This window comes from Mixophyes fleayi, chromosome 2, assembly GCF_038048845.1.
Source record: "Mixophyes fleayi isolate aMixFle1 chromosome 2, aMixFle1.hap1, whole genome shotgun sequence".
NCBI classification, from domain to species: Eukaryota; Metazoa; Chordata; class Amphibia; order Anura; family Limnodynastidae; genus Mixophyes; species Mixophyes fleayi.
This window is the reverse complement of record NC_134403.1, coordinates 335,620,436-335,644,106: the sequence shown is the minus strand read 5'-3', so window position 1 is coordinate 335,644,106 and position 23,671 is coordinate 335,620,436. Positions and strand designations below refer to the sequence as shown.

Here is a 23,671-nt window from a genome sequence, read left to right as displayed (position 1 = left end):
CATCTCTGACAGATCCCTGGGGTAATTCACTGGTAACCTTTCCCTCCTGTGAATGCAATCCAATTACTACCACTTTCTTTTTTCTATCAAGCAACCAAGATCTTATTCATTCATCCATTTTAGAATCCAATCTCAAGCTTTTGAGTTTATTTAACAGTCTGCGATGTGGGATAGTGTCAAAAGCCTTACTAAAGTCTAGATAAGTTACATCTATGACTCCCCTTGATCTATTACTTTAGTCACCCAGTCAAAAAAGTCAATCAGATTTGTTGGACATCATCATCATCATCATTTATTTGTATAGCGCCACTAATTCCGCAGCGCTGTACAGAGAACTCACTCACATCAGTCCCTGCTCCATGGAGCTTACTGTCTAAATTACCTAACACACACACACACATAATCTTACCCCAGTAAATCCTGTTCGGGATCTTTTAAATTACTGAATTTTAGATATTCTACAACTCTTTCTGTTGTAAGGCTCACTGGTCGGTAGTTGCTTGCCTCTTCCTTGTTTCTACTTTTGTGCAGTGGGACTACATTTGCTCTTTACCAGTCCTCTGGAATTACTCCTATAGCTAGAGACTGGTTAATGTTGTTATCAGCAACCCTTTAAATCCTTTCAGTATCCATGGATGTATCCAATCTGGCCCCAGTGATGTATCCACTTTCAGTTTTGAGAGCTCTGTTTGGACCTTCTCTGTAAATGTACTTGTATCTACCTCATTTATATGAATACACATACATATATATATATATATATATATATATATATATATATATATATCTCATTACACTTTTTGCTTCTATAGTTGCTGGATAGTTTAGTGGGTTTTTACATTAATATTTAGCAAATTAGTACCCGATTAATCTGGACAAGCAATGATTCACAGACTCCGTAGCATTAATAGTTGAGCTTTAAATTGTGCTCACCTACATTTGAATTAAATAGTGATATTGAGTTTTCTAATAATATTACACAAAATGGTCTCTGATTCATAGATTAACAGTTTCTCTTAAAAAGTGAGTCACTGGATTATAAGTAGTTATAATAAACTAGCTATCGCTCGCAGACTATGCCACATTCTAATGCTATCCTACAATGTTGTAACTCTGTGGGTATCTAAGTTCAATATTTGAGATACCTAAGATTGCAGTAAATGATCTATCTCACACAGATAGTGAATCGCTATATAATACAGAGAGTTCTATACTAGCTACCCTTCGCAGACCTAAGCCGCATTGTAATCCTGCACTGACACTGTGTAGTTTAATTAATTTGTAACTTATATATAAGTGGTGTAATACATTTTAAAAATATCCATTGAGGACATGAGATCCCCAGCATATACACCCGTGCACGGTTTGCTGCTTTATACTTTGTCAAGGCATGCTGATTGCCGACATAGTGGGACTTTTAATTTTGTTGCAAACAATCATCAGGTATCTTGATATTCACACCCAAATTGTTGGTGTGTATGCCTCTGTTATTAACTCTTTCTTCTTGGTTTTCAATTTCTTTAATGAAATGATGTTTGGATACATTTGCTACATTAATGTTAATATGATCATATGAAATTGATGTTATCCTTTTATATATATGTATATATATATATATATATATATATATATATATAGATTGACAACAAAATAATTAATAGAAAAGTAATTACTTCAAATTCGATGAAAGATTCTTTTTCCAAAGAAGGGGAACTTCTATGGGAACAACATGTGCACCAACGTATGCTAACCTCTACTTGGGGTGGTGGGAACGGGAAGTTGTGTTCACCACCAACAGCAAAAATTATACGGACCATATCGTAATTTGGTTGCGATATATTGATGATCTATTTATAATTTGGGAGGGATAAAACATTTTTTGAAGAATTAATTGAAATGTTAAACAACAACAGCATGAATTTTAAATTAACATCAGAAGTTTACTCCCAGAGTAATACTTTTTGGATACAACTATTTCAATATCCGAAATTCATGAATTATTCACAGATATGTACAGAGAAAAGACTGCCACAAGAGCATATTACTTGCAACAAGTTCCCATTTTCAATCTAAATAAAGGGAGTCCCTAAAGGTGAGTTCCTAAGAATGAGACGTAACTGCTCCAAAGATCATACATATAAGAATAGGGCTCAAGGGTTGGGAGAAAGGTTGGAAAAGAGAGGTTATAGTAAAGGACTCATTACTAAAACATAGAAGATGGCCGAAACTACCAATAGAGATTCCCTTATGTACCCTCAAAATAGAAGGAAGAAGCAAGAACAGGAAATTATATTTGTTAGTACATTCAGTGGAAACAGACTGATTACATTCTACAGAAACTTAAACATCTTCTTGAATTGAACCAAGATCTATCAGAAGTCATTGGAAATATAATCGCAATAAATTGACAAATTAATCCAAAGTCACTATATTCCTAAAATAATGTCCCCAATATAATACTACAGGCTTTTACCAACATGGCTGATGTAAAGCCTGTCAATACTCAAAGCAAACCAAGATCTTTAAGGATAGATACAAAAAAAACACACAGGATTCTGTGTTTCATAAACTGTAACACACAAGGGATCATTTATTGCCTAGCCTGTTTATGTATTAAAAAAATACATAGGTATGACAAATAGACCTCTAAAAGAAAGGATCTTGGATCATATAGGCGACATTCGGAATGCTGAGCAAGACTAGTGGAAATTGAAACCTTTGACCACCGTGGTGAAACACTTTCTTAAACAACATGGATGAAATCCTAAACATCTCAAAGCATTCAGTATGGAGAAAATTTAAATGGGAATCAGAGACTTCCAAAGGCCTCAATGATAATATTGTCTACTTATCTGTAGGTGACATTCATAATAGTAAACTAGACAACATGAAATTTTGAATACTGGAGTAAAACATTCTTCAAATAATATGAAAGAAATTCGAAATATTTTGCAATTTCTAGGATGGTAAAAAATAGTAATGAGAGAAGGAGATTTAAATATAAAAAAAGAACAACAAAAACAAGAAATTTAAAATGATTATTGAGATATAAACAACAATCCCTCAAAAAACTTTGACATAAATAATAATCACTTATATTTACTTATCACTTAGTTTAGATTAATACCAACTAACCAGTGGTTTAGTATCACCTATATATAATACTAGGCACTTTAAATTCAAACATTAAATACATATTGTTGTGATTAATCACTCACACTCATCAACATTTTACAGATGTTTATTATTAATTTATCACGTTTTACTATTTTTTATTTTTTTTACACTACACATGACTCTCATTTGAAATATAAAAACCATAACATTTTATTGATGAATCACAATGTTAGATAATATTTATTTTACATTATGAATCACACTATTAGGTAATATCAATGTCTCATTATCACTTATTATTGGTTACTTTACTTGATCTAATAAATAGAACACACAAATATTAGTCAATCAGTATAATTAAGAACAGACTCTATGAATAGATTATTTTGTATCACAAATTTATTTTCACTACATATGCTCAATCTCTCCTATAGGAGATACATATTCAAAATGCAAACATTATACATACAAAGTCACTGGATTAGTGTGATGTATGATGGCATGTATATTTCACCTAGGTTCCTAACCTAATTGTTTTACCCCAAGAAAATGTTATTGTCTGTGAGCTGCTGAAGGGCTATAGGCCTGTTGAAAAACCAGAAAACAGTCCTGGGGTTTATGGATGGAGAGAGGGTGGGCTCCATCCATTCGTCCCATTAACTGGGTCTTCCAAGTTTCCAGTGATTCTGCTGGTAATCAGGAGTTGCACATGAGTGGTGCTAGTAAAAGTCTGCAATGAAGCTCAGTCAGTCTCTCACTGTCTGAGGACAGGGGCTCCAGAGTCTCTTTGAGAGAGCCTGATATCTGCCTGTAAGTTACTGTGCTGAAACTTCTTTTGGTTTTGTCTTAGTTTGTTAGTAAGCAGTGACCACTGTTTAGCTAGAGCTGGATCACCAGGTGTTAGAGTTTTCTTTTGTTTTCTTACTGAATAAGGCCAATTGCACAAAACCTTTGTACTTGTGTGAAATGTCTCGACTACTATAAACACCATCTACCCCGGGAGAAGGTACAGGGCCCCCTACCCAGTTACAATATGGAAATATCCATAACACAAATCAACATCAGAGAACTGAAGAATCAAATCTACAAATCTCTGTGATATAACATCACTATGTCAAAGTTAATATAATAACTACAATATGTAAAAAATACTACATTTTGCAGAAATCACTACATATCCACATGACTGATCATATCATGATTTGTATATAATGACCGATTAATGAGTTAATTTCACATTTTTCACTATTTGAGAAATAGGAATAAAACTAACCTTTAACAAATAAGTATATACACACATATACAAACATATATCATATTAATATTTATTTTCAGAATACCTGTCTTTACAATACAATACAATATATTTATAATACTTATCCTTCGAAAGGTTGGTGGTGCAAAGTATCACCGGATGTCAGTGCTGACTGCAAGTGGGTCCATGGGGAGAGGATATTGAACACTAAATGAAATAGGATAAACATCATATAAATATCTCAATTAGAATAAATATTGTATTAACATCTTTTACCATCATCATCTAGCATCAATTCTCTTATTGTTTATTATTACACTAAATATACTTACCATGGAGATGGATCGATGTCGTGGATTCTGGTCGTGAATTTAGCATGAACTATGCAGAGTTCTGTATGTAGATTAACTGTTTAAAAACAGATTGGAGAAAATAAATGATAAGTATGAAAGTTATCAAAAAGGAATAATATATGTTTCACCATTCTATATCACAATCTCATGTTTTCATTTCTTATGTTAAAAGTGTATTAGACCACTTATCTATAAATTACAAATTAATTAAATGACACAGTAGCAGTGTAGGATTACAGTGAGGCTTGGGTCCACAAGGGGTAGTTAGTATGTTACCTTTCTGTTCCATTTAACAATTCGCTATTCGTGTGAGATACATCATTTTTTGCATTCTGAGATATCTCAAATATTGAACTTAGATACCCACAGAGTTACAACATTGTAGTAAAGCTTTATCATGTGGCATAGTCTGCGAGGATTAGTTTTATTATAACTACTGATAATCCAGTGACTCGCTATTTATGAGAAACTGGTAATTCATGAAGCCGAGACCATTTTGTGTAATACTATTAGAAAATGCAATATTACTATTTAATTTAAAAGTAGGTGAGCACAATTTACAGCTCCCCTATTAATGCTATGGAGTCTGTGACTCATTATTTGTCCAGGTATTTGGGTACTAATTTGCTAAATATTAATGTAAAAATCCACTAAACTATTCAGGATTTCTAGAAGCCAAAACCGTAACTAACAGCACTTTAAGAAAAAAATTATCTTATTGCATCTATAATTAGCAAACACTGATTTACAACATGAGAACACACTACAACTCATAATTTGGATAAATACACTACTCAACAAATGTTAATATATTCCCTGCTTCTGTCATGTGAATATGTGTTTTAGCCTAATTTAGGGATGTTGAATTCAGGGGAAAAATCAGATTATTTCTATAACGTCACATTTATTAGAAACACACAAATAACAAAAGCAGTAATAGCTATATCTAAGGAAAGTAAGATAAATTAAATTTCAATTAATTTCTATAGAATTCTCAACGTATTAATTTATAAAATACTAATAAAACTACAGAAAAGCTTAAAAACTGCAGAAATTACACTTCAGAAACTCCCAACAATCCAAATTAGCCTAATGTAATTGTTAATAAAATGTAAAATGTAAAGTCACTTTGTGCTAGGGAAGGAAATAAGATATTGACGATTTCCGTTTGTACAGTGGTCTCATTAGTCTCTCTAAAAAGGAATCAGCAATAGTACCCCATCGCAGCAGGGTCCCAGCGTCCTTGGTAGCGATGCTCCATTGCCAGAATGTCTTGGTGAAAAATTTCCCCCTGTTCATCACTTACACTACCCAGGTTGTCAGGAAAAATGGCTAAATGGGAATGTAAAAGTAAATTTTAAGTGACATTCTACAACCCATATTCTTGTAGTTGTCCAATAGTTCATTCACAATGGACAAGTAGTTGGCCTCTTTTCAGTTCCCTAAGAATCCACACACAGCAGCCTTGAAGTAGGACCAAACAGCAGACTCAATTTCCGTCAATTTATCGTTAAATATTTAATCCGTAAGCAGTTTCCTTATTCGGTGGACTACAAAGATGCCTTCTTTTAGCTTTGTTTTACTTAACTTCGGAAACTGCTCCTTCAGATAACTGAAAGCCTGGCCTTCTTTATCCAGAACTTTCACAACATTCTTCATTGCACCCAACTTAATGTAAAGTGGAGGTAAAATGAGTTTATGTGGCTCAACCAATGTAGTGCACTTGACGTTTTTTCTCCAGCAACAACAAGGTTTCTCTCTCTGGCCACTTCTTTGTGATATAGTGATTTTTAGTGTCTCTGCTGTCCCATAAACACAGAAAACAACAGTACCTTGTGAGTCCACCTTGTACACCTATCAGCAGTGCAACTACCTTTAAGTCACAACAGAGATTCCATCCATGATCTTCATACTTTCATAAGTTTCTTTCATGTCTACTGCATAGGCCAGAGACACTGAAGGGAGTGTGTTCCCATTATGGAGTGACACTGCTTTAAGGATACTCTTCGAGGAATCAATAAACAGTCGCCACTCACTAGTATTGTGCTGATCACCAAAATCAATCATTAAAACGTTAACATCAGTACACCCACACATTGACAATCACTTACTGTGATTAAATACTTTACTTTTCGAATTTCAATTTTCGAAATATCTCACAAACCTTATGTGTTATCAAGTTTCTGAAGGTATTTTTGGATTCTACACACAAAATTACATGAAAATTGATATATATATAATGTCAGATGCAAAATGGCTGTTGATTAGTGATATTATAATAATGACAATGAGATTACTCCCAATGAATGGTTTTTAACTCACTACACTTGGCATATTTTAATAAATTCACGGAAACACTATCTTCAATGAAACAATATATCTATATTTTAATAAAGAGAAGTAAAGCTGTGTTTTTTAAATTATTATAAACCATATAGAACTCTCTTTCTTTTCTGTCTTTGTGTCTTTAAGTGCAGACAGTTTTACTCAGTCTTCTGATAACTTGGGAGAAGCCTTCGGTGCAGCACTGGTGGAAGTAAGTATCTCCTGACTAGCACAGGCTCTCTGTTGTGTATTTAAAATGTAAAATAATGATGTTTCTAGATGATCGTTTGTTAATATCAGATTCTCTTTCTATCCTCCTCCAAAGCACAGCAAGTGGAGCCATCTTTCTTTTTCTAGTGCTACAATGTTGCTAGATCTGTCAGGGGAAGACAGATTAAGTATTGAATGAAAATTATATATATGTATTGTTAAACTAAGCAATTCTGAAAAAATAAATATTGCGTACCTCTCTACAGCCTCATTGGTGAGAGTGAAATATCCTATAAGATTGATGCGTGGTCGTGACAATGGTTGGGGTGATGGTGGCAGATACATCTGATCCCAACATGCATGGCCAAGTGATTCTCAATAAGCATCGACACCCACTCACACTCAACAGAAAGAGGAGTGTAGAGTTGAACCATTAGAGTGTTACGTAAATGCTGGTGGATGCAAAGCATGGAAGATGAATTAAAATATGTGTGGGTGCACCTCCCTTTTGTGCAGAAGAATCATGCATATTAATGATTGTTTATTCAAGTAAAATAAGGGACCAATGACCTTTCTTGGTGCGGAGTTAGTGTCTTTATTACATTTTCTAATTTTGCCATCTTCAGGTCAGGTACTTTCTGCCATTGTGTTAGAGGTTTTTTTAGATAAATGTTAGTAAAACATGTAATTAATGATAGTGGGTAGGAGGAGGAGACATAGTTTCACAGATGGCCGAGGATTATTTCACAGTCCTTGTTTTATCCTCACTTATTAATGTGCAAATAATAAATAACAAACACATATTTTGCTTAATCAAATATCGAGTTTATCTGCCTAATAAATCATCAATAATATTCATTTGATTTTATTGTAAGCTTGGTAGACTGACATATACTAATCATCTGAGTTTAAATAATTCTTCAATCTAATAGGAACTGGCAGGGAAGAGATTCCCTCTGGAAGATTGTTCCCTGCAATCAGCTGTTACCTTATTGATATTCTGCAGAGAATGCTCAGCTCACACGGATTTCTGTTTTGGATTGCTGGAATATATTCCTGCAAGTTGGGTATTATTGCAGGTTCTTCGTAACAGGCCTGGTTCTTAATTTAGTAAAAAAAAAAAATTCAAATTATTTCATATCTTATCATCCCAACAGGAAAAGTCTCCGTAAATGCTCCCTATACCCTTTGAATCTTGTTCAAATATTTCACCCAGAAACACAAGATCTTTTTTTTCCACGTGGGTGCAATACCAGGAGGTCAACTATACTTAGCTTGTATTTAGCATCCACCCAGTTCCTCCCATCAGCAGAAACTAATTTTTGCTTCCCCTTCCAGAGCTGCCAATTTAAAATGCATTTATACGTCATTATATACACTGTGCTGGGCTCCTGAAATTTTACACTTCTGTAAATAATCTTTATTCTTCCATCTAACACTTTGCACTGTCTTCTTCACACTACTTTTCTCCCTACTAATTGATGTGTATCAATTTGTCTTTATATGTTGTATATTATGTGATAGTACTTATGTACAAAGTAAAGCTGCATGTTAACACTATATGGGTGAAGCAGTCTTTATTGCAGCATTTTTTTAATTTCACTGACCAATAAATTGGGGACAGCTGCAACTTGTGTACCATGTGAACTAAAGTCTAGCTCATCTGAATCTAATGTTTGGTTGTACCGTTGAGTTTTTATACTCCTATTCAATGAGGTGGTAAAACCGTTGAATGCAGGAACCCCTGATATTCTATTGCCATGCACATAAAGCTATAATCACTTATAATAGGTGCTGGTATTAGTGATTTGTATGGTTCTGAACTTCTACTTACCTCCATGTCTGAGACTGGTATAAAGGAGAGTACCATGGTGCACAGCTGCAGACAGATTTTAGCTTCCTCAGAAAGGTCTATTATTGTGTCATCTTCTCTGAACCTCTCATGTGATGGATAGAACAGAATATTCAGCAGTGTATGTAACGGGTTGGCCTCCAGGTCCAGGATACCGTAGTGCAGCAAGAGCTTAAACACAACCGCATTTTTTTTTCGCCTGATAAATGTGAAGCAGAGGCGGGAAGCTCGAATTGACTGGCCTATTTATTGGTGAAAAGGCTCTGAAAAGTAAACATATGCTTAAACTAATATTGATATAAGAAATTCCATGTATTTAGAATTGAATATTCATTAACAAATAAGCAACTAATTTTTATATTATTGACAACCCTCAATTATTGGTAAGATACTTTGGACATCTGACAGCAGTCCCAATAGAGGAGAGGGGCCCAGGCAACAACAGTTGTCGGAAAATACGCCCGGAACCATCACAGGTAAACAGTCCGGGCTAGAGATGAAGCAAATTTTCAAAACTGTTCCAGGAAAACTTTGTATATTCCGCATTTGGTCGCAACATTTCGTACATTTCCCCGGATAAATTTGGTCTTAGTGCTCCACTTGGTCTGTCTGTATGAATCCAATAAACATGCCCCACCCACAGGTGTAACATCACTCAACAACTAGATATACAAGACTTTATACACACGTGAGCAAATGCCAGAGGACTGTGTCTGTCCGGCAGATGATGCTTTGTCTTCCTTAACAGAATCTCTACCAATGCTGGGTCATCTTTCTGGGTGAAAACCCAGTAAGAGATTCCTTTTACACATATCTCTATGAACTCTGATGTCAGCCTCTTATAAAACCTGGATTCTGAGCTTGACACAAAACTGATGAAATCTGTGAGCAGAAGGTCAAACTCTTCTAGATTTATATTGCGCAGCTTCTGTTCTTGGATTTTTTGAATCCTGGGCTTGTGATGGTGAAAGAGGTATTGGAAAGGTTTCCTAATACTACTCTCGATTAGATGAATTAAAAGACCTTTTTTTTGTGAAACAGCGAAAGTCACATGACATCCTCCGGAAATAAGCGATACGTGCAAATAACATTATGGTGAAATGAAAGTAAATGCTTAACCTAATTGCAAGGTAACGTTCAATGATGTCATAAGGTCTGAAGTGATGTAGAGCAGGTGAATAAAGGAAGTCACCTAAGTTTTAAATGTCAGATATATTGTAAATACCAATAGAGATTTCTAATTTTGCAAGAGCAGTAATTTTTCTGAAAATTATTAATTTTAAATAATTTGCATTGAAAAAATGCAGGGAAGATAAGAGGACTTCCTTAACGATTATGTCCAGGCACAAGCAAAAGTAAATTTCTTGTCGATATCCCCATAGTTTGGGAAAACTTAACCCCTCCTGAAGGAGTATAACTAGTGGGCCCTGATAGGTTCCTGTTCCAACCCTCCGGTTTGTAGAAACGCCATGTTCTGACCCAGTTTTCAAACAGGGAGCTCCTGCATCATGGCACCTGGTCTCCCACTCAGGGGAGTACTTCCTTTAGTAGCTATAAACATATAGGTAGTTTCCTGAGTGACAGACCAAGTGCCCAAATATCAATATAAAATGAAACAGGATAGCTGTAGGCTGCTGTTTGACAGATGGAAGACAGTAACACCAACTGACTGCTGCAATCCTATAAGCCAGAGGGGTATGATAGTTTTAAGAGCATCAAGATTGACCACCCTCTTCCCCCCTCATTGCTGGGCCCCATAGTAAGCACATGGGCTACCTTTACTAATAAAGTTATTTTATCGTTTACCAATAATCACTGTCTATGCGATTTGTGTGGTTCCAACTCACAAAGCGATTTATTAGCAAAAGCAAAAGAATAACAAATAAATAAGTACAGCCAATACATATGCCGCGCTCCGCTGGATCCAGCTTACAGTCATTCAATCCTGAAGTCTGTAGTCAAAGATACTGTAAGCTGATTCCAGAGAGCAATATATATGCATTTGGTGTTACAGTAAATATAATACAGATGACTTGGCATGTTTCCATAGGTGCAGGCTCCAGGACAGTCCAGTGTAGTGTAGTTCATAGGTTTGTTCAAACGACACCCTCCAAGGTTGGGGGTCAGCTCTCCAATCAGATGCATACTAATCTTCCAGCAGAAAGCTAGTTTAAACTGGTCTATTTACATTATACACACAATACCATTCTGATCACTAATTCCCTATATTCCATAACTAGCATAAACGAGGTGCGATCTTATATCTGATGAAACCGTATCACTAAGGATAAATAGGGGATTATAATGACACCGAACATGATATGTTTCCTGTGACCTGAACCTTAGATCTCACTAAAGTGCGTACAACATTATAATATTTAACTATAAACTCAATAACATCTGTTCAGAAACTACTGTGGGCTGGAACTATTATAAAAATGAACTATGTACAAGTGAATGTGTAAGTGTATGCGTGCGTTATTTATGGTGTGATTGCGTCATAACACGTGGCGTACTGATCGCAATCGCACGGTAAAGCAATATTAATCAATATACTTTCTTTCATCCAATTATTTGACTTTGACATTACCTAGCATGCCACTGCCCCCAGCGCTGCATCAAGTTCCCTCCCTATGTTGTCAACCCCAAAAGATTTAGATTTCAAACAGGGCTGAGTCTCTTTCTAACACAGCAATGTTTGCACCTATACTCCCCCTATTGCTTATGCAGGGAGTGCAGTGCAGGTTAGCGGGACAATGTCTCACGAATTGCACGGGTTCCTTGCATGACACTCTACAGTTCTGCTAGTTGGGGAATGGGGTATTGACAAAAAATGTACTTTTATTTTTTGTATTGAGACAATATATTCCACAGTACTTTATAATTGGGGACAAGTACAATAATAAAACAAAGACTGGGAATTAACAAGCAATAAAACACAGAGATGAGAGGCCCTCATTGCAATCTATAGCAAAATAGGAAATTGATTACTGAGGAGAACTGCTACATATTACATATAGGACCTGTAGGGGGTATATGCTGTTACTAGACCTCTAAGTTCCTACAAGTACACATTATACACGTTATGGAAGTACATGTTATACACGTTATACAAGTACATGTTGGGGTCTGGTACACAGGCAGACAATAAAGTACAGAGTAAGGAGGCAGATGGATAGTCAGGACAGAGCAAGAGTCTGGTACACAAATGGTCAATGAACAGGATAGCAACTCTGGGAGCAAGAGCACAGGAACCGAACAAGGACCAGGAGTCAAACAAGCTGAGACACTTGTTGCTCTGACACTGCTATAGTCTCAGAGTAGTTTATATTCTCTGCAGAAAGACTATGCCGCCTCCCAGCCATGACCACGTGACCACCAGAACCAGGAAGTGCAGAGTTCTACACAGACAGAGAGGAAATCAACAACACAGTAGTATTTAACAGGTAAGTTGTGACAGTACCCCCTCCCTTAAGGGTGGACACTGGACACCCTAAAAGGTTTATCAGGATTTTTTTTATGGAATTGCTTAAAGAGCCGAGGAGCATGAACACCTGTGGCTTTGATCCAGGAACGTTCTTCAGGACCGTAACCCTTCCAGTCTACTAAAAACTGTAGGGAACCTCTGGAAATGTGAGAATCCATACTTTTGCTCACCTCGTACTCCTGCTGATCCTGAACCCATATTGGAGATGGCGGTTTAGCTGTAGTGCTGAACTGATTGGTTATTACTGGTTTTAAGAGAGAACCATGAAAAACATTTTGTATTTGTAAAGATGATGGTAATTGTAATCTGACAGCCACTGGATTAATGATCTCACTAATCTTGTAGGAACTAGTAAACCGAGGTGCCAATTTCATGCTTGGTACTCGTAATCAAAGGTTACGGGTTGATAACCAGACTTGATCTCCAGGCTTCCATTTGGGAGTTGAACGTCTTTTCTTATCTGAGAATTTCTTATAGCGTTACAAGCAGAAAAGAGAAAAAGTAGAAATTGTGTTTTTGGGGCACACTGCTGGCACAAAAACCAGTAATATAATTAAAATAGTAAGTCTTTATTAATAGTTGTTAAAAACCTTGTAGCAAAATACTAAAAAAGAGATGAAATTGATTAATTGGAAAAATACACATATGCTGCTAAAAGGGTAGAAAAACTACCCAGCTGCCTAGCTGTCTTATAATAGTATATATCGATAGTGCTTGTAAACTTAATTGAAACCTATACTATTCCTCTATAGAGGTCGAAATTGCTAATTATCTTAAAAAAGTTGGTATTGAGAGTTATATGAACCTTAATTAATATATAAGTGAACAAATTACATAAAGAGCCAACTGAGCCTTAAATAAATGTTCAGAACAATTGTATTGACGTGCCGATGTTGCAATGCATCTTAAATATAATGATAATATTTTAAAAGGTAAAAAAAAAAAGACTCTCAATTGAGCCGAAACGCGTTGGGTGGATAGGTGTGAGCGGGACCTCTTTACATTGCAGATTGGTTCACATCGTGGATGAGATTATATATGTGAATATCCTGGATCAATCTGGTACGAGTTTTTACAATACCATAACATATGGATATTTTTGGTGTTATATTATACAGTTACTTGATGGCTATGCCTTACAGATATATGTTTTTATATTAAATACGGTGTCTTTTGATAATGCACCAGAGTGTGTTTATTTCTATTTTGCCCTATACATTGTGGAATTACCTTGTGGAAAGAGTTAAAGGAGACACCCATGGAGGATAACTTGAGATGCCTTATAATAGTGGACATCTTGTAAGCATACATCCTTTGGGGGATATGGTGTAAAGTCACAAGATTTGCGGTGTGATTCCATCTCTTTATCACAAGGTGGAAGAGGATATTCCTTTCTGGGAACTTTGTGGACTTTATACATTTGATTTGAGACATACTGCACTATTTTCTCCCCATTTTTTGTATCTCCACGAGTGATTTTCAGATTACAGGAATCCATTTGAAGAGAAAGAGAAAGATCGTTATCCTCGTGACAGAAGTGAATTGGAATAGAATTTAAAGGGGATTCAACAACCTCTCATATGTGAAAAGGTGCGCGCCAAGTGTATGTTAATATATAATAGAGAGGAAGGTAATTGACGTGAAACTAACTCATCCTTGAGTCTGTCTTGCCAAAAAGTGGCTATAAAGGCTTCTTTGTTCAAGTGGAGCTTAGAAGCCATTGTACGAAATTGGACTGCGTACTGCTCTAATAGTACGTGGCCTTGACGTAACCGTCGAATTCCTGCAGCGGCACTGGAGACCCTGCCAGTTCATTGAAAATTTTCTTGAAAGTAGCCAGGAAGTTGGTACAATTATGAAGCAGGGGAGTCATTCCTTTCCCAAAGGGGGAGGGCCAGACGAGAGCCTACCCGGGGAGGAGAGAGAGATAATTTATACAACTTTAGATATTTCAGAAGGGAAATTGCCTGGGAGCAACTCAAATTTAATTGCACATTGGTTTGAAAATACCCTGCATAATTTAGGGTCCCCATCAAACTTTGGTGTATTGGGTATGCGCAAATGAGAAGTAGCCACAGCAGGTAGGTTCAATGGAAGCAGTAGATTGCAGAGAAGCCACCAAAGTACTCTGGAGGGTATCCATGCGCGTAAGCAAACCCTGTAAAAATGTTGTCAGGTGTTGTTGATTGGACTCTTGTTTCTCTCTCCTGCCTACCAGGTGTTGTAGTAGATCTCAATATTAATGAATGAGACTTCATCCTCAAAGTGTTAATTGTAAACTTCTTAATGATACTATCAAATTTCTGTTTAATGTGAAAAGTCAGATCAGTTTTTTTAATTCCAAATAAGTATTAGTGTCACTTAATTGCCTTTTTATTTCTATTATATAATCTCCATAGTTCATAATAACCAAGCCGCCCCCTTATCGGCAGGCTTGATAACTATACTGTTGTCTTGCAGTAAATCTTTCACAGCTTTCTTTTCCTTTGACAATGTGTTAGATACAATCCTTTTTTTCTTAGTCTTAGTTATTTTTTAAAATTGTTCAAGACAAGTTTGTTAAACGTTATCTATGTACGGACCTTTTACATGGACAGGATAAAACTGATTTTTTTTCTAAAAATAGATTTATCTTTATCACCAGTATTTATTATTCCTTCTATTGAGGATATATTTATATCAACTGTTTTATTTTGTTCCATCAATAAAAAATATTTTTTCAAAAAGAGTTTTCATATAAACTTATGCGTGTCGATAAAAATGTCCAAATTGTCAAAATTAGAGGTAGGTGAAAGTTTAAAGCCTCTTTGTGAAGTAGTCAGTCAGTACTTTGGAACTCAAGCTGAAGACTTCCACTTGTTGTTGGTATGTATGTTCTCCTTTATATTCTTCTATACTTCATTTTTTCTCTATCTTCATTTTTCTCTTTTTATCTGTTCTTTTAATTTTTTTGTTTGTCTTATCACCACCCTTTTTACCTCTCTTTTTATTAAGTACATGTTATAAAAGTTATAACAGTACATGTTATGCAAGTTATACAAGTACATTTTATACAAGTTATACAAGTACATGTTATACAAGTTATACCAGTACATTTTATACAAGTACATGTTATACAAGTACATTTTATACAAGTTATACAAGTACATGTTATACAAGTTATACCAGTACACGTTATACAAGTTATACAAGTACATGTTATACAAGTTATACCAGTACACGTTATACAAGTACATGTTATACAAGTTATACCAGTACACGTTATACAAGTTATACAAGTACATGTTATACCAGTACATTTTATACAAGTTATACAAGTACATGTTATACAAGTACATTTTATACAAGTTATACAAGTACATGTTATACAAGTACATTTTATACAAGTTATACAAGTACATGTTATACAAGTTATACCAGTACACGTTATACAAGTTATACAAGTACATGTTATACAAGTTATACCAGTACACGTTATACAAGTTATACAAGTACATGTTATACAAGTTATACAAGTACATGTTATACAAGTTATACCAGTACACGTCATACAAGTTATACCAGTACACATCATACAAGTTATACCAGTACACGTCATACAAGTTATACCAGTACACATCATACAAGTTATACAAGTACATGTTATACAAGTTATACCAGTACACGTTATACAAGTTATACAAGTACATGTTATACAAGTTATACAAGTACATGTTATACAAGTTATACCAGTACACGTTATACAAGTACATTTTATACAAGTTATACAAGTACATGTTATACAAGTTATACCAGTACACGTTATACAAGTTATACAAGTACATGTTATACAAGTTATACAAGTACATGTTATACAAGTTATACCAGTACATTTTATACAAGTACATGTTATATAAGTACATTTTATACAAGTTATACAAGTACATGTTATACAAGTTATACCAGTACACGTTATACAAGTTATACAAGTACATGTTATACAAGTTATACCAGTACACGTTATACAAGTACATGTTATACAAGTTATACCAGTACACGTTATACAAGTTATACAAGTACATGTTATACAAGTTATACCAGTACATTTTATACAAGTTATACAAGTACATGTTATACAAGTACATTTTATACAAGTTATACAAGTACATGTTATACAAGTACATTTTATACAAGTTATACAAGTACATGTTATACAAGTTATACCAGTACACGTTATACAAGTTATACAAGTACATGTTATACAAGTTATACCAGTACACGTTATACAAGTTATACAAGTACATGTTATACAAGTTATACAAGTACATGTTATACAAGTTATACCAGTACACGTCATACAAGTTATACCAGTACACATCATACAAGTTATACCAGTACACGTCATACAAGTTATACCAGTACACATCATACAAGTTATACAAGTACATGTTATACAAGTTATACCAGTACACGTTATACAAGTTATACAAGTACATGTTATACAAGTTATACAAGTACATGTTATACAAGTTATACCAGTACACGTTATACAAGTACATGTTATACAAGTTATACCAGTACACGTCATACAAGTTATACCAGTACACATCATACATGTTATACAAGTACATGTTATACATGTTATACCAGTACACGTTATACACGTTATACAAATACACATTATACAAGTTATACAAGTACATGTTGTACAAAAGTACACGCTATGAAATTAAAAAATTATTATAAAATTATAAAATTTATAAAATTATTTTTATAACATTTGTTATAAAAATAAACTTTATTTATATGGAATTATCTTACAATTTGTTTAGTTTACTTATAGGAAATTACATTATCAACTATAAGAAAATAGAAATCAATGTTACATTTTTATTTAAATTGGGCAACACCCAGGAGCAACCACAGAAAAAATATTTCAAGTATAAAATACACAAAAATTAGCATTGCTGTGTATATTTAATATTAATCTTAGATACTATTAATTATAATTCTTTTTGAACTGACTTTTACCTCAACTTAGCATTGCTTTGTGTGCATAATACTATAACTAACTATTCCTATCTTATGCACTACTACAGTCACTGACTAGTCTGATATCACTAAACCTCACCTGTGGAAGGAGCTACTTATTTTCCTTAATTAGAGATTTATCACAGGACCTATTGGTGACATCTTGTTCGGTTGGTCCACAATCACTTGTTCTGTCAGCTCTATGTCTTTCTGAGCTCTCCTGTCACCTATGGGGTTCCCACTGCTCCCTTCTATCATTCCTCACTGACACTTTACTCTGTCTCTGTCTTATTGCTTGGTTCTGTCATTGTATGTCAGAAAATTATTTTTCTCTCTCTGGGGTCTATTTATCAATCATAGGTGATATGAACGTATCTTGCACCAGGGGGGTATCGCAGCTGCACCAGAAATGCCTGCTAAGAGGTATCTATGCCTGCTTCCACATCTACATAGTCGCAAGGAGGGTGTAACGCCCATACTGTACTCCGGCTGCGCTAGCCCACCTCTTCCCTTCCCCGTTCTTTATTGTTTGATAAAGTTCTGCTAGTTTGAAGTAATAGTTTTGCATGAGTTGTCATAGTAACATCAGGTGAGGACAGTGACAATTAGGGACCTATTTATGAATGGCCGAAAAACTGATATTCTCAACAATCGGGAAGCACATCTAAAACGGGTCTCAGGATAGCAATAGCTGCTGATATTACATGAAAAGATGCTTTATTGATGTATTTAAATAAAGCATTTTTTCAATGCTGTATAACAGCATCATTATTTATTTTTTTCTATTTTTTTAAACATTTTTAATCATTTTCCTTATTTATTTATTTATTTTTGTTGAAAATAGAACTGGAAGCCCTGACCTCTGCGCATGTGTGTAACGGTAAAGCCAGGTCAGACGCATGCAGGACTGGCTGCTGAAGCATAAAGACTCCTCTTACTGCCAGCCAGTATCGGAAGTACTGGACGTGCCCTTGTAATGAGTGGGGTATGTTTTTGCGGCTGCAGGGATGGCGACAAAGCTTAGAGTAACGTAAAAATAGCGATTAGTATAAGGCCGACAATCAGTAAATATAGACTTATCATATAACAGACATCCAATATTTCCCTCACACCTAATTGCCGTCCATGTAAAATGCGACTGAGAGAAATCTCTCCAGCACGAAGTGACATCAGTTCTAATGGCCAGAGTGAGATTCCCAGTTTTAAAGTGGCAATGGGTGGACCCGTCGCCTGGATTACATTATACAGCTACAACAAACTCTTTGGGCAGTTCAGCAAAATTTTTGACAGTACCTGTCACCCATGTGATCTTCAACCACAGCATCAAATTCCACAATGTATTTATCAGATTTTCATGTAACAGTAATGCAAAACACTATGGAGGTCATTGACAGAGCTTACACGCTGTGCACCGCGGAATGCCTAGATAGTCCATCTACTGTAGCTTGCATGAAGGTGCACACCTACCCTTCCATCTCGGGAGATGCCGTTACCGGCTAGGTGAGCAAACAGGTTAAAAAATCTGAAGCAACGGATTGTGCAAAAGTGTAAATGTTACATCAACATCCTACCACTTTATAACCACCCCTTTCATTAATTATATACTTTAATTATATGTCTTCTTCTAAAATACTGCTCACTTTTACTTAATATATGGCTTCAATTAATCATAAGTGTGAAGGAACATCATGACTGTTACATGTGGCACTTTTATGTGTATGAAGTTTTTTTTATTACATTGCTCATTGCTGTGTACCAACATCAAGGTACAAAGTGCATCCAATTAAGCTTGTAGGACAAGTCCTGAAGACTACCAGGAAGATAGCAGTATGTCCCTTGGGACAGAAAGGAATGTCCTTAGAAATGTCCCCCTTCACAGAAGTGTTCCCTCTCCACCCCTTCATCTAATTCCATAGATTTTGAATGGAGGGTTTTGCTATATGTGCAGGGGTCATTGACCCTTATGCTCTATACATGTGGGTATTCACAACATTGTATGGGAAAATAGTACATGGACTATTTTGGTTTATGGACCATATTTCTCATAGTGTTCTGGTGCAAACCCTTATGTATAACATAAGGATCAATGACTCCTATGAATGTAGTAAAGCCCTGTGTTTGGACTCTATGGGGGGAATTCAGTTGACTGCAGGATTTTTTTTTTTTGCAGCGTTAAAAAATGAAAATGATCTACATGGGTTTTGACTCACGGGTGTGACCGTTTTTAGGTACCGCAGCGTAAAAAATTGTGCTATTCAATTTAAAAACAGATAATGCTACCCCGCGTGTTAATCATTGGTGCTTGCAAATTTTTAGGGGAGTGAAGGGGAGGGTTTAACACGCTCATCTATAATAAAAAAAATGCCTTGGCATACATTACATTACACAACCTTCTATTTTATAATATCTACATAGCGTACTTTTTTTACTATAGTTTTTTTTTTACTACTTTTTTACTATACAATTATCTATACCATGACAAAACACATTAGTACATACATATTAGTACATACATACATACATACATACATACATACATACATATATTAATTAGTAATTATTGTGTTTATTAATTTTATTTTAAAAAAATTTGTAAAAATAAAAACACCTTTTTCATGTTATGCATTACTGAGAAACATCATTTTTCTTTTTGTTACATTATTACATGATTTCAATAGTTTTGTTATTTTTTGCACAACCATGAAGGGTGCGAGATAAAACTGGCGATTTGACAGTTTACCGTGCCACGTTAAAAAACAATTGAATAGCTTTTAACACTTCTCCCTCCCTCCCTATACTTTCAATGGATCATCTACTTGTCTGCGATGGTACCGTTTTCGCTCACAAAATGGTGCGTCCAAAATAGATATGACTAAGGGGTAAAGTTAATGTGGTCCAGAATGAATAACAACCACGGTAAAATCACTTACCACGGTGTTAAAAAAATTACCGCTGAGAACTGAATTTCCGCCTGTGTGTGTTCCGTAGGTAGCACATATCCTTTAGCTTAACAGTAACTTACACTTTTTATACTGTTTCCAGTCATTATGACAAGCTAATGACAACAAAAATGTTGTTCAAATATTTTTGGGGGTAATTTAGAAATGACCTTAATTGTCCCTTTGACCAAGGACAAGTAGAAACTATGGAAATAAAAAAAAAACGGAGAACCAGTAAGGCAACCTTTCGAGATCTCATAAAGTCCGAAATCCAGACTTTGAAACTTTATTAGATCTTGAAAGCAATTCACATGTAACCGATACAGGAGGACATATTAAGTTATACGAACACTAAAAGGATTGTATCCGGACCATTATCAATTTACTTTATTGCTAATTTCTACACTTATAAAGATTTTCGGTGCACACAAATATTGTTTTTATTACTATATTTGATAAGTAAAGTTGCATTAATACCGATTAAGTGACTGTATACTATAACATATCTATGTTTTCTGATTTTGCTACCCTCCATCTATCAAAAATCTTTATTCACATAGGGGGGATTCAATTCCCCGTGTTGTTTTTTGGAATAATGTGGAGTGCACATCATTACCGTTAGTAAGAGTTAGTACGGTAATTTTAACACGGATTTCTGCTCTAGGCTCAGGGAACTGCGAGCAAAAATCAGCGTTGAAGTTACTGTACTAACGGTAATAATGTGTATCAATTGCCGTAAAGAACAATGCAGGGAATTTAATTTTCCTCACTGTGTGCATAGGGGGGTTGAACCCATTTCCTATTGCTATCACACAATGTTTGTTCATCCCCTCTGGAATCCAGAATTACAGATTATTTTTTGTAGTTGGTGGCAGCAACGGTATTCTTCATATATTTGTAATTCATTTTGATGAACACCAGTTCTGCAACACTCCTTGGCAGTAGCCTCCTATGACGATCGTTCACAATGATTTTGGCTGTGCTAAACACTCTTTCTGAGTACACACTGGAGGTTGGACAGCTTAAGTACACCGTAGCTATGTTGTACAAGTGGCTCTGCATTTTTTTTCTCCCAACATTCAAAGGGACTGTCTGAGATGCTAATTTGTACCTTATCATTAAAGTAATCCTCCAACGTTCTACTAAGACAAAGTTTATCAGGTTGAAATGTGGTAGAGGTGTCAGTTTATTTGGGCATTTATTTTAAACCTGGCCAAACATCATCAAAATCTTTCACATTGGTGCACTGTGTTGACTCTTCACCGTTGTGACTCTTAGAACAGGTAATTTTTTTTTCTGGCAGTAGCATTTTTAGGAGAAGCTGAAGCTGGGGATGTGTCATGTGCAACTTGAATCAACAGCAGTCAGCTTTCCCATCAGTGGTGGGTCCAGAGGGGGTAAAATCAGGGACATGGCATACCCCCTAGCAGAGGTGGACTGTCTGTGGCTGAATATTATGTGCATTATGTACAAGTGCCTTGTAGCTGAGAGGCAGGAAGAGAATCCTGCACGGCCACTCCGATTGTATTTTAAACATAATCGGAGCGGCCGGGCAGCATCCTCTGCCTGACTCTCAGCTGCAAGGCACATGTACATAATATGCAGCCGCAGGTAGCCAGCCCCTGCTAGCAGTGAAGGAGGGGGTGGGACCCACCAATCACAATGGCAGTTCTCCCCCCAAGGATAAATCTAGATCCACCCCTGTTGCTCACAAGGATCTCTTATGACTTATGTCAGTTGAAAAGAAATATCTAATATGCAAATGCTTAGTGGCGTCTGTGTGTGTGTGTGAAAAAAAAAAACCAAGTTGCAGCGCCACCTGCTGGGCAGAGTTATACACTGACCTACTAAATTCTTAGTGTGTGTGGGAAAAAAAATTCAAAAAGGGCTGAAATTTGGTAGGGCTCAAACTCATTTTCGTGAGGTAATTTTACCTCATGAACACACATGTGTAGAGGCGTGCGTTAGTGTGTGTGTGTGGAAAAAACTATTTTCTCAGAAAGGGCTCATCCAATTGACCTGAAATTTGGTATACTGACATTATTTGACAAAAAAATTAGAATAGTCAAGTCAGTTAACTTCCATCATCCCCCCTTCCCCCCGTGGGAGGGGTAGTAAAGGCTAAATTTACGAGTTGAGGGGTCAAACTCATTTTCGTGAGGTAATTTTACCTCATGAACACAAATTAAAAAGGCCGCTTGTGTCGGGAAGTAACGCTCTTCCCCTGAGGAGGCCTGGGCTAGGTCCAAATGCATGACAAGAACCTTTTTAAGACCTTAAGTAGCTTGATTTGACTAGAATGCATGAGTATCATGCACGGGTTAACTTGTATTACATATGACTTAAACCTAGAATTAAGCATGGTTGTCTAAATGTAGTAATCCAATTTCAAGATGCGGCAAACCCTTGGGTTCTGGCAAAGCAATTAAAAAACACCATAAACAATTTGATTTGCAAGGCCAACATATTTAGCACCATCACTTACTTTGATATCCTCCTTTTATAGACATTTCCAGTAGTTTTATTAGGGATATGACTTGTCTGAACTTAATTTGTTACCATTAGAGGTAGTTTGAGTAGCTTGCATAAAACGAAAAGGATTCTCCAGTGTGATGGAGTAAGTCAACATATCATGGCTTGATGTGTAGGCCTTGATGGCTTGTTGCTGTTCCTCCAGTTGCTGAAGCATATAAAGTGTGGAACTCTACCGATTCCTTCAGTTGGTGGCATGGCAGATCATATTTTTTTTGCAAGTGCTGCAATGTACTACTTGTGGTTGCTGAATGATGAAAATGCCAAACTTTTACTGGCCACAAATAGCATCTCCTGCACTGGCTTCTAATTTTTTATGAAATTCTGATTCACTGAGTTTATTGTGTGTGCAAAGCATGGTACGTGGTGAAATCTACCCCATGCACACACGTAATGCACACACAATGTTCGCTCCGTTATTGCCAATGCGGAATCCTGAGGAGAGTCGTAGCGGGGTGAGCCATTTTGCTATGTCCAAAAGATTGACACTGGCATACTTCTCAGTGAAGTCTGCAATACAGAGAATAGCTTGCCTGTGAATGACCTATCATAAGCATGAGGTGGTACCACTGGTGGCCTTACTACTTTCAT

The 23,671-nt window shown here is 35.8% G+C and overlaps 1 protein-coding gene across 1 annotated transcript; it reads right to left on the bottom strand.

Moving 5' to 3' along the window:
- Positions 1-8,154: 8,154 nt before the first annotated feature.
- On the bottom strand, positions 8,155-12,973 carry ASB17 (ankyrin repeat and SOCS box containing 17). The gene is given in 5 exon segments (XM_075197832.1): positions 8,155-8,361; positions 9,095-9,354; positions 9,797-10,112; positions 12,391-12,513; positions 12,770-12,973. Coding segments are annotated over 5 exon segments (1,110 nt in total).
- Between the last annotated feature and the right edge of the window lie 10,698 nt (positions 12,974-23,671).